We start from the raw sequence: 12492 nt of genomic DNA, 5'->3' as shown, positions 1-12492 counted from the left end.
ATATTTGAACATACAATCAAGCATTGGAAACCCACAAAATGCTCACAATTGTGTATGGAGATGAAGCTGTAACCCGAAAGACAGTGTATGAGTAGTTTAAGCATTTCTGTGAAGGGCAGCAAACCATCGAAGATGACCCTGTCTGGCAGACCATCAACAAGCAGAACAGCAGCAAATTTCGAGAGAGTTTGTGAGTTATTGATGTGGGATCAGCATTCGTCCATCTGAATGATGGCGGAAGAATTGCATATTCTGCGTGAAATCATTACTGATGTTACTGAGTTGTCCCACCCTCCATATTCTCCAGATCTGGCCCCACCAGATTTCTTTTTCCAAAACTGAAATCTGACTGAAAGCGCACAGATTTTCCAATATTTCACATGTCCAAGCTGCTGTGACGAGGGAACTGAAAGCAGTACGAAAAGAGGACTTCTCCAGAAGTTTCCAACAGCTCTACGAACGTTGTCAATGGTGCGTTGTATCAGAGGGGGCGTACTTTGAAGGCCTGCAAGGCATGTATGTTTGAATATTTCTCGCTGTCCAATTTCTGTGACCATTCACCACACTTTCTGGTCACAAAGAAAGAGAGCTAGTGGGAAAAACCTGAAGCCCTTAAATGGCTATTAATCAGCTACAACAATCTATTTATGATCTCTGATCTCAGAAATGCTACACTTGATGCTACAATCAGATACACATTCAAGCTTATGATTAAGAAACTGGTATATTCAAGGGCCACGGGTTGCGCTGTAGTCTAAACCACAGAGACTAGGGCTTGCCAATCAGAAGCTTGGTGTTTCGAAATCCTGCAATGGGGTGTGTTTCCATTGCTCTGTCCCAGCTCCTGTCCACCTAGCAGTTCAAAAGCAAGTAGATAAATAGGTACCACTCTGGCAGGAAAGTAAGTGGCGTTTCTGTGTGCTGCTCTGGTCCACCCAAAGCGGCTTAGTCATGCTGGCCACATGAACCGGAAGCTGTACGCTGGCTCCTTTGGCCAATAAAGCGAGATGAGTGCGCAACCCGAGTCATCCGTGACTAGACCTAACGGTCAGGGGTACCTTTACCTCTTTTATATCCAAGGCATATTGTATTTTGTTGCGTCCTAGAAATGTCAATATCTCTCTTTCCAGCTTTTCTTACTAACAGAACCTTGGCAATCTTAGGCTAAAATAGTTAATGTTTTAAACAGGGAGCCCTCCATCCGACTCCTGCCAATATTTTCTGGTATGGTCACTACTCAAAGAAAAGGAGTCAGGCTCCTTATATACTATGCTATAGTATACATAAATACTCAGAAACATTTCTAGCTAAAGCATACACACATCTTACTAGTTCTTACTACAGAACAAAGGTCATCTGCCTATTATATATTGTACAAGTGACATGATGGGTAGGATAAGCTTTACACACACGCACACGCGCGTGCACACACACACACACACACACACACAAAGCCCACTTACATTCAGAAGATCCATGTCAGCAACCTGATAGGCTGGGGATCCTAGTACTTTTGAAGGCAGTTCTTTGATTGTGATTTCTATCAGGGACTAAAGGAGGAAACGAAACATAGTTATTCATCTAAAATAGTTACATAGCATGAATACTAAACCTTATCTGTAAACATGAGGAAAAAAACCTTCATCTTGTTTCATGAGGTTATGGAGTACAAAGAGGAAATCAAGGATTAACAGAAGCAGTGATCTACAAGACTGGAAAGACCAATTCCAACAATACTTAGCTTGAAAATCCTGTGCCAACTAAGCAGCGAGTGCTGCATTGCACATTAGCTTAATGAGTATCAGCATTGGAAGCAAGTGCTACTCACCAGAGCAAATGCTGACCCAAACAATGTCCAATGGGACCAGTTCAGAGATCATAATTTGTAGATATGCCACCTCTTATCATAATTTAATAGCTATATAAACACTTATAGACTATAATAAACAACTTACCATTGACTTTAACACAGATAGTTCATTTGACACAACAATGTTTTTTAAGGCCTGAAGTAACATAGTGAGTACGTCTGAGCTTTGCCGTTCTCTCTTGCTCCCTAAAAACAAGCAACGCAAAATTAGGCCTTGAATACAATTTGGTCTTGCAAAACCTGCAGCATTGCCCACCCTAAAGGACAGAGCTGCATTAATGCTCTTGCTACAAGTTTTAAACTGAGTTCTGCTTTCAGGTAAATTATTGCTGTTTAGAAATAGTGGCCTGGAATTCACTTTGTTCATGTTAAATGTTCTACCAATTTGTTTAGACACAGCTGTAAGCAGAACTGAGAAACATATTTGTTTTTCAACTCTATCATTTGTTACTCAGTTTAAGTTAGCACCAGTTCCTGGACACTGAGTGTTAGAGCCAGGTTCTTCATGCCTAGAATACTTTTACCTGGATGGTGCACTTACTTGTCCACACTCTTACTTTCCAATAATCCTCATAAGCTTTTATTATAGTCTACGCTAGAACATTAATATATCCACTTACCTGATTCAATTGCCCCTTTCACAAAACGAATCATTGCCTTCCATATAGCACTTAGACTAGTATCTGCAAGACAGAGAATGAATTAAGGGCAAATTAATAACCCAATGAAGAGCTAGATAAATCAAGTTTTGACTACTGTCCATTTAGAAGAATCCTTTCTATCAACTTGCATAGCACGAAGCAATATTCTTAGGGGGGGGGAATAATCTTACCAGAAGCATCTTTTCCAACTGCAATGAAGCCATCCTGAACTGCATTTATGAATGTGCTGGCATGCTTACAGAAGAACGAAGGACTGGTGATTACCGAGTGCTGAAGAGGTTCTAAGTGGGAAGAGAAAGCACAAGTTCTATCATTCTTATCAATTCTCAGAGCAGCTAGCGGCATAGACTTGTGTTGTAGTATTATAAGCTGCTTGAACTTTCCAAAAAATGTATAACATTACCTAAACTAAGTGCAATGTTGTTTTCTTTGGAAAATGTCAAAACTTCTGGTCCCATGAAAAAGTGAAGTAGCATTTCGATTCCTAGAAGTTGAATTGATGGAATGGCTGTAACTCCTGTACTAGAACTCAGGCTCATCCTTTGATTTGCAGGGGTTCCATTGGGGAAAGCACCTAAATAAAACCAGTAGTACATTACTTGAACCACAGAAACTTTTACATACACGAAGAAACACAAAAATGATATATAAACAAATGATTTTTGGGGGAGGGGAGATCAAAAGACTTCTATTTCAAAAACAGGCTCAGACTATGCTGCTAATCTCAAAACTTTACATGTAGTCTGAATATTTGTTTTAGAGAAGTAATTGCAAGAGCTCTTAAAGACTGTAGCCACAGAATCTTATAGTTTAATACACTGGAGATATGATTCAGATGCAACAAATGTGCAAAAAAGACAAATTCTTAAGTACACATACTGAAGAACCTTTCCATATGAGACTGTACAAACTGAAATATATCCATTACAACAGGGTAGGTGGTGCTAAGGATAAGTCCATGCATATGTAACCCCATGATATAAAACACAGTATTTGAATTTTTAGATTTCAGATTTGTTGCATCTGAATCATAGTCAGAAAGAGATTTCCCTCCTACCTGATTTGTGTGCAGAACCCGGTGTTAGTAAACTCTGGTTAATAGCTAACCGTGATGAATTTCCTTGTAGAACGGAATCTAAGCTTAAAGTGCTCTGAATCAATGGCACACAAACCTAAAAGGAAAAAAAACCCATGAGGCACAAACAGAAGCAACTTAACAGGTTGGGGCTAAACTGCCCAAACAAACAACAGACTTCCATGTAGGAATCTACTAAAGTCTTTATCTAGCACATGAATGAAAATAAGGTTTTAATAGACTTCAGCTGTACTTGTAGTTCCATGATTGTAGTAAGTGTGCTTAAGGCTCCATAGTTTCGACAGTAAGAGGCAACAGTGATGCATTTGGGCACTAATATTAAATGCCACCCACAAACTAGTTCAGCCAGCTCAATTGAACTAAAATCAGCATAAATCCAAATACTCTGGTTTAATGGTTTCTGCAGATCAGCTTTAATCACATATTTATTACATTTATATCCCACCTTTTCTCCAAGGTTTACATGGCCATACTTCTTTCTGTTTTAGCCTCACAACCACCCTGTGAGGAAGGTTAGGCTGAGACACAGTAACTGGCCCAAGATCATCCTGTGAACTTCATGACTGAATTGAGAGTTGAACTTTGGTCTCCTAGGTCTTATCTGTTCCTAACAACTACTAGACATATCATAACTATAAATTCTCCATTATGCAGGTAAGGGTGGTATTCAATACTAGTCCTAATCAGACTAGACCCAATGAAGTCAAATAAGAGAAAACAAAGCTAAGAACTTTTTGGGAAATCTGCTTTAACTAGTGTTAACATTAGTGTTAATATAAAAGATGAGATTACCTGTTCAAAGTGGGCTGGGAGATGAGGTCCCAACCTCATCAGTAAATACCACCAGACCTCTAGCTTTGTCAGTGCCAGAGCTTCTGTTCTCACGTGAATGGAACTCAGTGGTTGCATTAGCAATTTCAGCCTTTTTGCACTGCACAAGATTTCTTGGGGGAAGAAAATGAAACTTGGTTTTGTTACATGTGATTTAAAGTTAAAATCAGTTTTCAAACTCAAAAGAGGAATTGTGGCTTCAGCTTCAGGCGAACTTTTTTTTCAAGACCACAACAACTTGATTCTTACTTGTTTACTTATTTGTGAAATCAGAGATGCAATACAGAGGTCTGAGCCTACTCACCTTTTCCAAAGTATCCAAAATCTTTGGAAGTATTTGATGGTTTTTGTTTGTTTGTTTTTTAACTTATAGTCATTTCTGGATCCCTTCATTAAAAATGCAGATGAGTAGATATTTGCCAGCACACTTTTAAACTATACTGTGGTACCTCGAGTTATGAATTTAATTCATTCCAGAGGTCTGTTTGTAACCCAAAACCATTCTTAACATGAGGCGTGCTTTCGCTAATGGCGCCTCCCACTGCTGCCGCACCACCAGCACTCAACTTCCACTTGCATCCCAGGACAACGTTTGCAACTAGGGGCATCTACTTCCGGGTCAGTGGAGCTCGTAACTCGAGGCACTTGTAAGGTAGATGGTACGTAACACAAGGTTCCACTATATAATAATTCTATAACACAGGGCTCCAGCTCATGGGAAAGACAGCAGGAATCTCCCTTTCAGATCTTTCCCTAATATATGGATAGCATTTGTGTGGGTCTGGCACAAGGCTCAAACCATGCAGAGAGAAACACCTGTAAAAGGGCTGTGGCAGCTCTTGTACCTAAGGAAGTGGCTATGTGGCCACTTTTTCCATCCCAAACATTCCTAAGAATTTCACATGTATTGTGTAGCAACTTAATTCAGCCGGGCTGGTAGAGCATAAGACTCTTAATCTTGGGGTCATAGGTTTGAGCCCCACTTTGGGTAAAAGATGCCTGCATTACAGAGGGTTGGACTAGATGACACTCATGGTCCCTTCCAACTCTACAATTCCATGATTCTAACTCCTGCTTTTATTTATGCATGTGAAGGTAACCTTTGGTCCCTTTTCACCAAAAAAAAGCAAAAGTCTACCTGTTGGTGGCACGCTGCTGGCTGTGTTTGTTATTGATGCAGTAAGATATGTACAGCATATTCAAAAGGGCCAGACGTCACTCTCACATGCATAGAGACTAACTAGTGATATGATGGGTGCCCCGAGTGCAACATTTAACAACTCCCCCACTGTTTTCACTTGCACACACAAGTTGCTACTAAGTTGAAACAGAGATCTCAACCATTAGAATTCATTCAACTGCAATCAACAGAACTTGCTCCCAAACAGGAAGTATATCACATGAGGGTGCACAATTAGTTTCTTTTTTCTACTTCAGCATGCTAATGAAATAAATCAAAATTGCTTAGTATTTTAGTCTACCTGGATTTAGAGCAAAGTTATCAATCAGACTCTTCCATGCAATGAAAGCTATTTTCTTTACCATCGGTGACCCACTACGAAATCCTAGTTCTTCTAACTGCAGCAATGAATTGATAAAGCTTCCACTACGATGAAGCGCCTGAAAGAGTAAATATTGTTTTATGCAGTTAATGTATCCATATCATCAGCACCTACAGTAGCTGAAACAAGAGAAATCAATGTCCAACTTACTTTGCCAAGCAGCTTAACAAACAGAGGCCAAAGTTTCAAAACATATGTTTCATTTTTTGATGCAAATAGTTTTTGGAGTTCTGGGATTATTTTCTGCAAGAATACAAACAACATTATTTATAAAAATAACCCAACACTAAATTAGTTTGTATGATTCCTCCCTCCATCTGCCCCCCCTGACCCCACTTGATGCAGCAATGACTAACTATGGAAAAGATTTTGGGGTTGTGGTGGCTATAAAAATGTCAACTGTGTGTGCACCAATGGTGAAAGAGCAAATTCTGTGCTAGGGATGAATAAAAAAGGGATTGAAAATAAAGTGGAAGGTAGGTCTACTGACAGCTATTAACCAAAACAGCCAATCTTCAGAGGCGCAATGACACTGAACACTTGCTGGAGGGCGTGGGAGTGATGAGGGAGAGGGCTATCACCTTCATGCCCTGAAGATAGTAGTATTTCATATGCAAGTATGACATCATAAAATATAATTGCAAGTATATATGCAAAACTAGGAGTAGGGAGTCATATGAAGTGATCATTAGAGTGGACAGGGCCCTTAAGCACATATGTGGAATTCTTAAAAAACCAAAAACCCATCCTTTAAAAAATAACATGTTGGCCTTCCTTACCGTAGTCATAAGTTCTTCAGTGACTGCTGCCACCTCCTGCTGCTTCTGAAGTAAAAGTGGCACTCCCATCTCCAATGCAGTAGCACCTCTTAACTGCACTTTATGAGCAGAGTGGACAACCAAAGGGATGATCAGCTTCGCCCACTTTACAGCCTGTTCTTCCATGTGGGATGGAGCCTGTTCTATGAGCCTAAGTTCAGATATATTTGTCAGTATGACCAAGGTTTGTAAGAAATATTGTGTAGTTAACAATGACTGGTCTTCTTCACCAGTGTCTATCACACTGTGTTCTGAGTAACTGGAGAGTGTCTCAAAAGGCTTCTCAAGGAGAAGATCAGTAACAGTAAGAAAAGACAGTCTGGCCACCACTACAAATCTTCCCTGTAGTGTACTGTCATTCATGCACTCTAAGGTGCACCCTCATTTCACATGCAGGAATATGCAGGCGGCCTGTATGGGGATTGAACCTGCAAACTTGGCAGTAGCAGTGATACGCTCTAACCAACTGAGCTAATTCTAGGGTTTCCTAGAAAGTTGGGAAGCAGAGGCAGCAGAGAGCAAACTATACAATAGAGAAATACCAACATTTACAATATTACAACAGCAAATGGTATTCACAATCTACAACAATGACTTAATAGCCCTCATGACTTGAGAAATAACCACGAGAGTGCAAGCTGTTTTCTAAGCATGTACCCTGATTTTTTATCTGACCAAGATGTTACTGAAGTGTTTTTTTCTTCCTCACTTCTAACACACTTGCTCAACACCTGATACATACCGTATAATAACATTTAATGCTTCATATTCAACCACCATGGAATGCAAGTCTCCTTTATTCAGCACTGTTTCTAACATACCAATAATACTGGGTACCTGAAACACAAATGAGATGTGGGTGACTGAACATGTTAGTTTAACAAAATGTTATTTGTAGGAGATGGGACAGAGAACACTCACCAGCTTTCCAACAGTATTAGAAGGAAAGGACTGCTTAGAGATCACCCAAAGTGCTCTAGTGCGAGTGTTTTTGTCCACAGCCTTTATAGCAACACTGTTCACTATTGACAGCAACTCCTGTATTTCTGATTCTGTAGAAAAAGGTAAATGGTATTTTTCAGTGTGGTGAAACATGGGGGAAGCTTGAAAATGATGCAATGGTCGTGAATCTGTTTATGCCTAGTATCACAAACTCAGCAGGGAAGGAACTAATGCAGTCCTCACTCATTCTAAGGCACTGCTGCTCTTGTGTTCTGAAATAGGACAGACACACATGACGATGATATAAAAGGGGTAACAGATTCTAATATTTGCAGACCCAGAACAAGGCACTGAAGAATGCTGAAACCAGAAGCTGTGTCTTCTTGCCAGACTCAGGTCGCAAAAAACTGGGCCAGAGTTACAGTCATTGAAACTTGTAGCAATTCAGTCACATTGTAACATCAGCCAGAGAGCTAAATAACATGATATGAATAGTATTGCGTCCAGTACAATACCACATATATTTTATTCTATTGATATTTATGATACTGCTGGCAGTCCATCTGTAAAAAGCAGATTTGGATTATTTATTAATTTTTGAAACAGAATAAAAAATTGTTTACCACATAGCAAAGCAGCAGTCTTTGAGTTAAACACACAGAATCCTAAGGCTTGCAAGGCTGCACTGCTCAATTCTGAATTTTCAGTAGGAATATATGTCTACAAAAAGAAGGAATAAAGTTTTAACTCATGTTGACAACACTTATTGACAAATAATTGCAATAATTCAGAATTTTTAAATTGTGCCAATAAAAAGCAAAACAGCTACTATTTTTGGTTGCTTTAAAAAATATTGTATATGCTACACCCTCAGATACAAAAGCTAGTTTCTTGGCTAACTGCTTCTCCATTCTGAGCTCCAGAGTCCAGCTACATTAGACTCCAACAGTTTCCCTTCTACCATGAAGGGCCCTATCTCTTGTGCCACCAACCTAACCTGATCCATGTGAACAGCAGCTTCCAAAGCTGATCTTAACATACAGGATCTCCAAATCTTAGCATTCCATAATGCCACGTAAAAAGCTGCTCCTTGCCTCTTTCCTTCTCTCTCATGGATATATAGTTTCAGAAGCCATTTCTAACATGGCTGGTGAGCTGCTGAGGCAACTCCCACTAAACGATAGAGGTCTACTTCTGACAAGGGCCTATGAACAAAATCGCCAACAGTTTACCAGGATGGATCTCTTAGCTTTGCTTAAATAGAAGAAAAACAGGACCAGCTGAATTCAACTTTGACATTTAGTTTCAGCCATGGACAAGGGTTGTGCACGCCTGTCAGCTGACAAACCTCACCACCACCACCTGCTGCTCTGGAGGTTTTGCCAGGGCTGCCCACATGCTACTTCTGTCAACTGCTAGTCCTACCAAGTTTATTGCACATGAAGTGTAAAAAGAAATGTCTATGACAAACCTAGTATGGTAAGGAAAAGTAGTAGTCATTACCACTGGGGAGTAGCAACTACCAGGTTGGAGTGTGGGGGAGAATGTTAATAGCAGAAAGGGAAAGGCAAGGGCTCAGTATCCTTTATACATGGAATGGGATACTTATTAAAAAGAGGATTTACTAAAAACCATACAATTTTAAATACACACCTTAAATATCTTGTAGAGCTGAGGGAAGAGTTTCCCAACTTCAGATGCAAATTCTTTTCCCTCTTCACCAGTCAGGCGACTTAAATGTAGAAAAACACAACAGGTTTTCTGTTACACAGCCCAACATAGACAAAAAAGCACATTTTGGCAATTACCGGTACCTAAATTAAAAAGCTAAAGGCACATCTTCTGTATATATCATTTTCAAAAGCAACAGGCTGTTGCACAGAGTAAACTATGCTTGGCAAGTAAAGATACTATTGAAAACAACACAATGTCAAGGGAGTTGGCTATTACTGTTAAATTTTGGCTCAGTAATACTGCAGCACCATAACTGACAAAGCAATTTGTGCTTTTCCCTACCTCCCCATATTAATAGCCACTGCAATGCTCTTTCCAGCATCCCTCCACACTCCAGCACCACCCAAAGAAACAGAACCCAGGGAAGGGGTATGCAGATAAATGATTGAAGGCTTCTTCAGTTCTTTAAAAAGCATTATAAAAGTAAGGAAATGAAAGTTACACTGTAATACAACAAATTCTACTCATTTCACTATTGCATGTACATAATCAAATATTTAAAAACAAAAATAAAATGTTTAAAACACACAGTGTTTGAAGACTTGATTAACAAAAAACAGTAGGGATACAACTTACATGGATTTTACTTATGTAATCACAGCTTTATGTGCTTGACCCCCAAAAATAAAGGCATGTGACCAACTGTTGGAAGGGGCCATCTGAGATCTTGTGGGAGCCTCCAAAGCAGAGCCCAGAAAGCAAGGTGGAGAGCTTAAGAAGCTCTTTCCTCTTTCCTTCACTTTGCATACTGGGTTCTGGGGAGATCTTGCACAGGCTCTGGAGGGCTTTGAGAGCTCTTACACTCGATCAGAAAGGCAAGACATGGGGACAGTTCCAGGAGGTCATTATAACTATGAATTTTTACTTTTATACACTACCCCCTGGAACAGTACCTTTGCACAATGCCATTACAGTATTGAGAAAAGCAAGTCTAACCACCAATTAATGGGGTGAATGTCATGTTCATTAACTCCATGATATGAAGCAAACTTGCGTGGGAGCAAGGAGAATTTCATTCTGCCATTTGTAAACTACTAATCTTAATCTACAGATTTCTCAACTGTTTCAAAAAACAGAGAAATGTCTTGTCACCGGTGACACAGTCTGGTAGTAAGAGCATTCTCATAAAAATGCCAATACAACCTTAGGAACACGAGAGGCAAATAAAGGCCGATCACAGCAGCAAATTGACTCACTTTACAAAAACTTGCATGGAGCCAATGCATAGATCTTAAACACAGTGAATGTCACTATGTTACTAAGTACAGTGGTGCCTCGCAAGACAAAATTAATTCGTTCCGCAAGTCTTTTCGTCTTGCGAGTTTTTCGTCTTGCGAAGCACGGTTTCCCATAGGAATGCATTGAAAATCAATCAATGCGTTCCTATGGAAACCGCCTTCAGACCAGGTCCGGGGACAGTCTGTCCCCCGACCTCTTCTGAAGGCCGGCAGGGGGCGAAAGTCTTTGCTCCCCCCCCCGCCTGCCTTCTCGGGACAGCGGAGACTTCTCCGCTGTCCCGGGGCGATTTTAAAATGCTGGCGGGCGGCAGCGAAACCTTCGCTGCCGCCCGCCAGCATTTTAAAAACCCCGGGACAGCGGAGGAATTCTCCGCTGTCCCGGGGCGATTTAAAAGCCCCCGGGAAGGCAGGCAGGGGGGACAAAGACTTTTGCTCCCCCCGCCTGCCTTCAAAAGCCGTCCGGGACAGCGGAGAAACGCTCCTCCACATGCAGCTGCTGGGTGACCTTGGGCTAGTCAAACTTCTCTGAAGTCTCTCAGCCCCACTCACCTCACAGAGTGTTTGTTGTGGGAGAGGAAGGGAAAGGAGAATGTTAGCCGCTCTGAGACTCCTTCCGGTAGTGATAATGCGGGATATCAAATCCAAACTCCTCTTCTTCTCAGCTAAGGTGGTAGGAGGATGTTTACATGCACAGACTGCATGACATACTAAATGAACTTTTAAAAAATTGTTGTGACTGAGCCAGGTGCCACCTCCCTACCCTATTCATCTATATTGGCTCTATTTCTTAATGTGAAGGAATTAAAAAGCATAATCAATGTTGAACTTACATTAAAACTGGCATATTTGGTTATATTTTGCTTGCCATTCTCATGCATCAGTTTCAAGGGGAGGGTGGTGGCTCAGTGATAGAGAGCACAGACTTTGCATGCAAAAGGGCCCCAGTTAAATTCTTTACACACCCATGGAGTGCTAGAAGAGAGCCATGCCTGAAATCCTGAACTGCTGCTACCAGACAGTATAGATCATTGCCAGGATGATGGTACTATAGATGGGGGAGCTAAACCCTAGAAATTAATAGTCATGGGAAAAAGAAAGTGCACCCTCTTTGAATATTATGACACAGGAGCAATCATTTGTTCCTTAGGTCTAAAAATTGTGTAAATACAACCTCAGATGAACAACAAGGCATGGCATATGGTGTACCATGTCGTAATTCATTTAACAGAAATAAAGCCAAGATGGAGAAATCATATGTGAAAAACTAAGTACACCCTTACTGATTCCATAGGAATTAAGACGCTAAGTAGCAGACAGGGGCTGCTAATCAAAATGCCCTTTCTTAATTGATCACCAGCAAGTGTGCCAACCCTGCTAAATTTGCCTGCTTGCCCTCTGACAAAGAAATGTTCAGTCCATAATTTTAATGGTAGGTTTTAGCTGTGGGAGACAGAAAAACAGCAGGAAAAACCCCAGAAACCCAGAGGACAAAAGTCAGAGATTGATGTGCATTATAATGAGCAAGAGTTCGATTTTGGTCTCCTCTGACCACAACTCTTTCACCCAGTTCTCCTCTGGGTCATTCAGATGTGTATTGGCAAACTGCAGACGGGCCTGTACATGTGCTTTCTTGAGCAAGAGAACCTTGCGGGCGTAGTGTGTTACCAACTGTTTTCATGGTGACTATGGTTCCAGCTGCCCTGAGGTCATTGACAAGTTCACCCTGTGTACCTCTGGGC

General features: G+C 40.8%; 1 protein-coding gene across 2 annotated transcripts in view; it reads right to left on the bottom strand.

The window, feature by feature from the left end:
• RIF1 (replication timing regulatory factor 1) overlaps positions 1-12492 on the bottom strand; it is a 33122-nt gene that overhangs the window by 18625 nt on the left and 2005 nt on the right. For both annotated transcript variants that reach the window (XM_081928205.1, XM_081928204.1), the window contains exons 2-15: positions 9435-9513; positions 8405-8501; positions 7761-7891; positions 7582-7676; positions 6801-6990; positions 6172-6264; positions 5941-6079; positions 4421-4572; positions 3590-3704; positions 2936-3106; positions 2703-2813; positions 2491-2553; positions 1956-2056; positions 1464-1550 (exon numbers count right to left, since the gene is read on the bottom strand). In XM_081928205.1, coding sequence (XP_081784331.1) covers positions 1464-1550; positions 1956-2056; positions 2491-2553; positions 2703-2813; positions 2936-3106; positions 3590-3704; positions 4421-4572; positions 5941-6079; positions 6172-6264; positions 6801-6990; positions 7582-7676; positions 7761-7891; positions 8405-8501; positions 9435-9513 — 1624 coding nt within the window. The remainder of the gene's footprint in view (positions 1-1463; positions 1551-1955; positions 2057-2490; positions 2554-2702; positions 2814-2935; positions 3107-3589; positions 3705-4420; positions 4573-5940; positions 6080-6171; positions 6265-6800; positions 6991-7581; positions 7677-7760; positions 7892-8404; positions 8502-9434; positions 9514-12492) is intronic.

The sequence above is a fragment of the Podarcis melisellensis genome (assembly GCF_964234715.1).
Source record: "Podarcis melisellensis genome assembly, chromosome: 1".
NCBI lineage: Eukaryota > Metazoa > Chordata > Lepidosauria > Squamata > Lacertidae > Podarcis > Podarcis melisellensis.
This window is presented reverse-complemented; position numbering and strand designations above follow the sequence as displayed.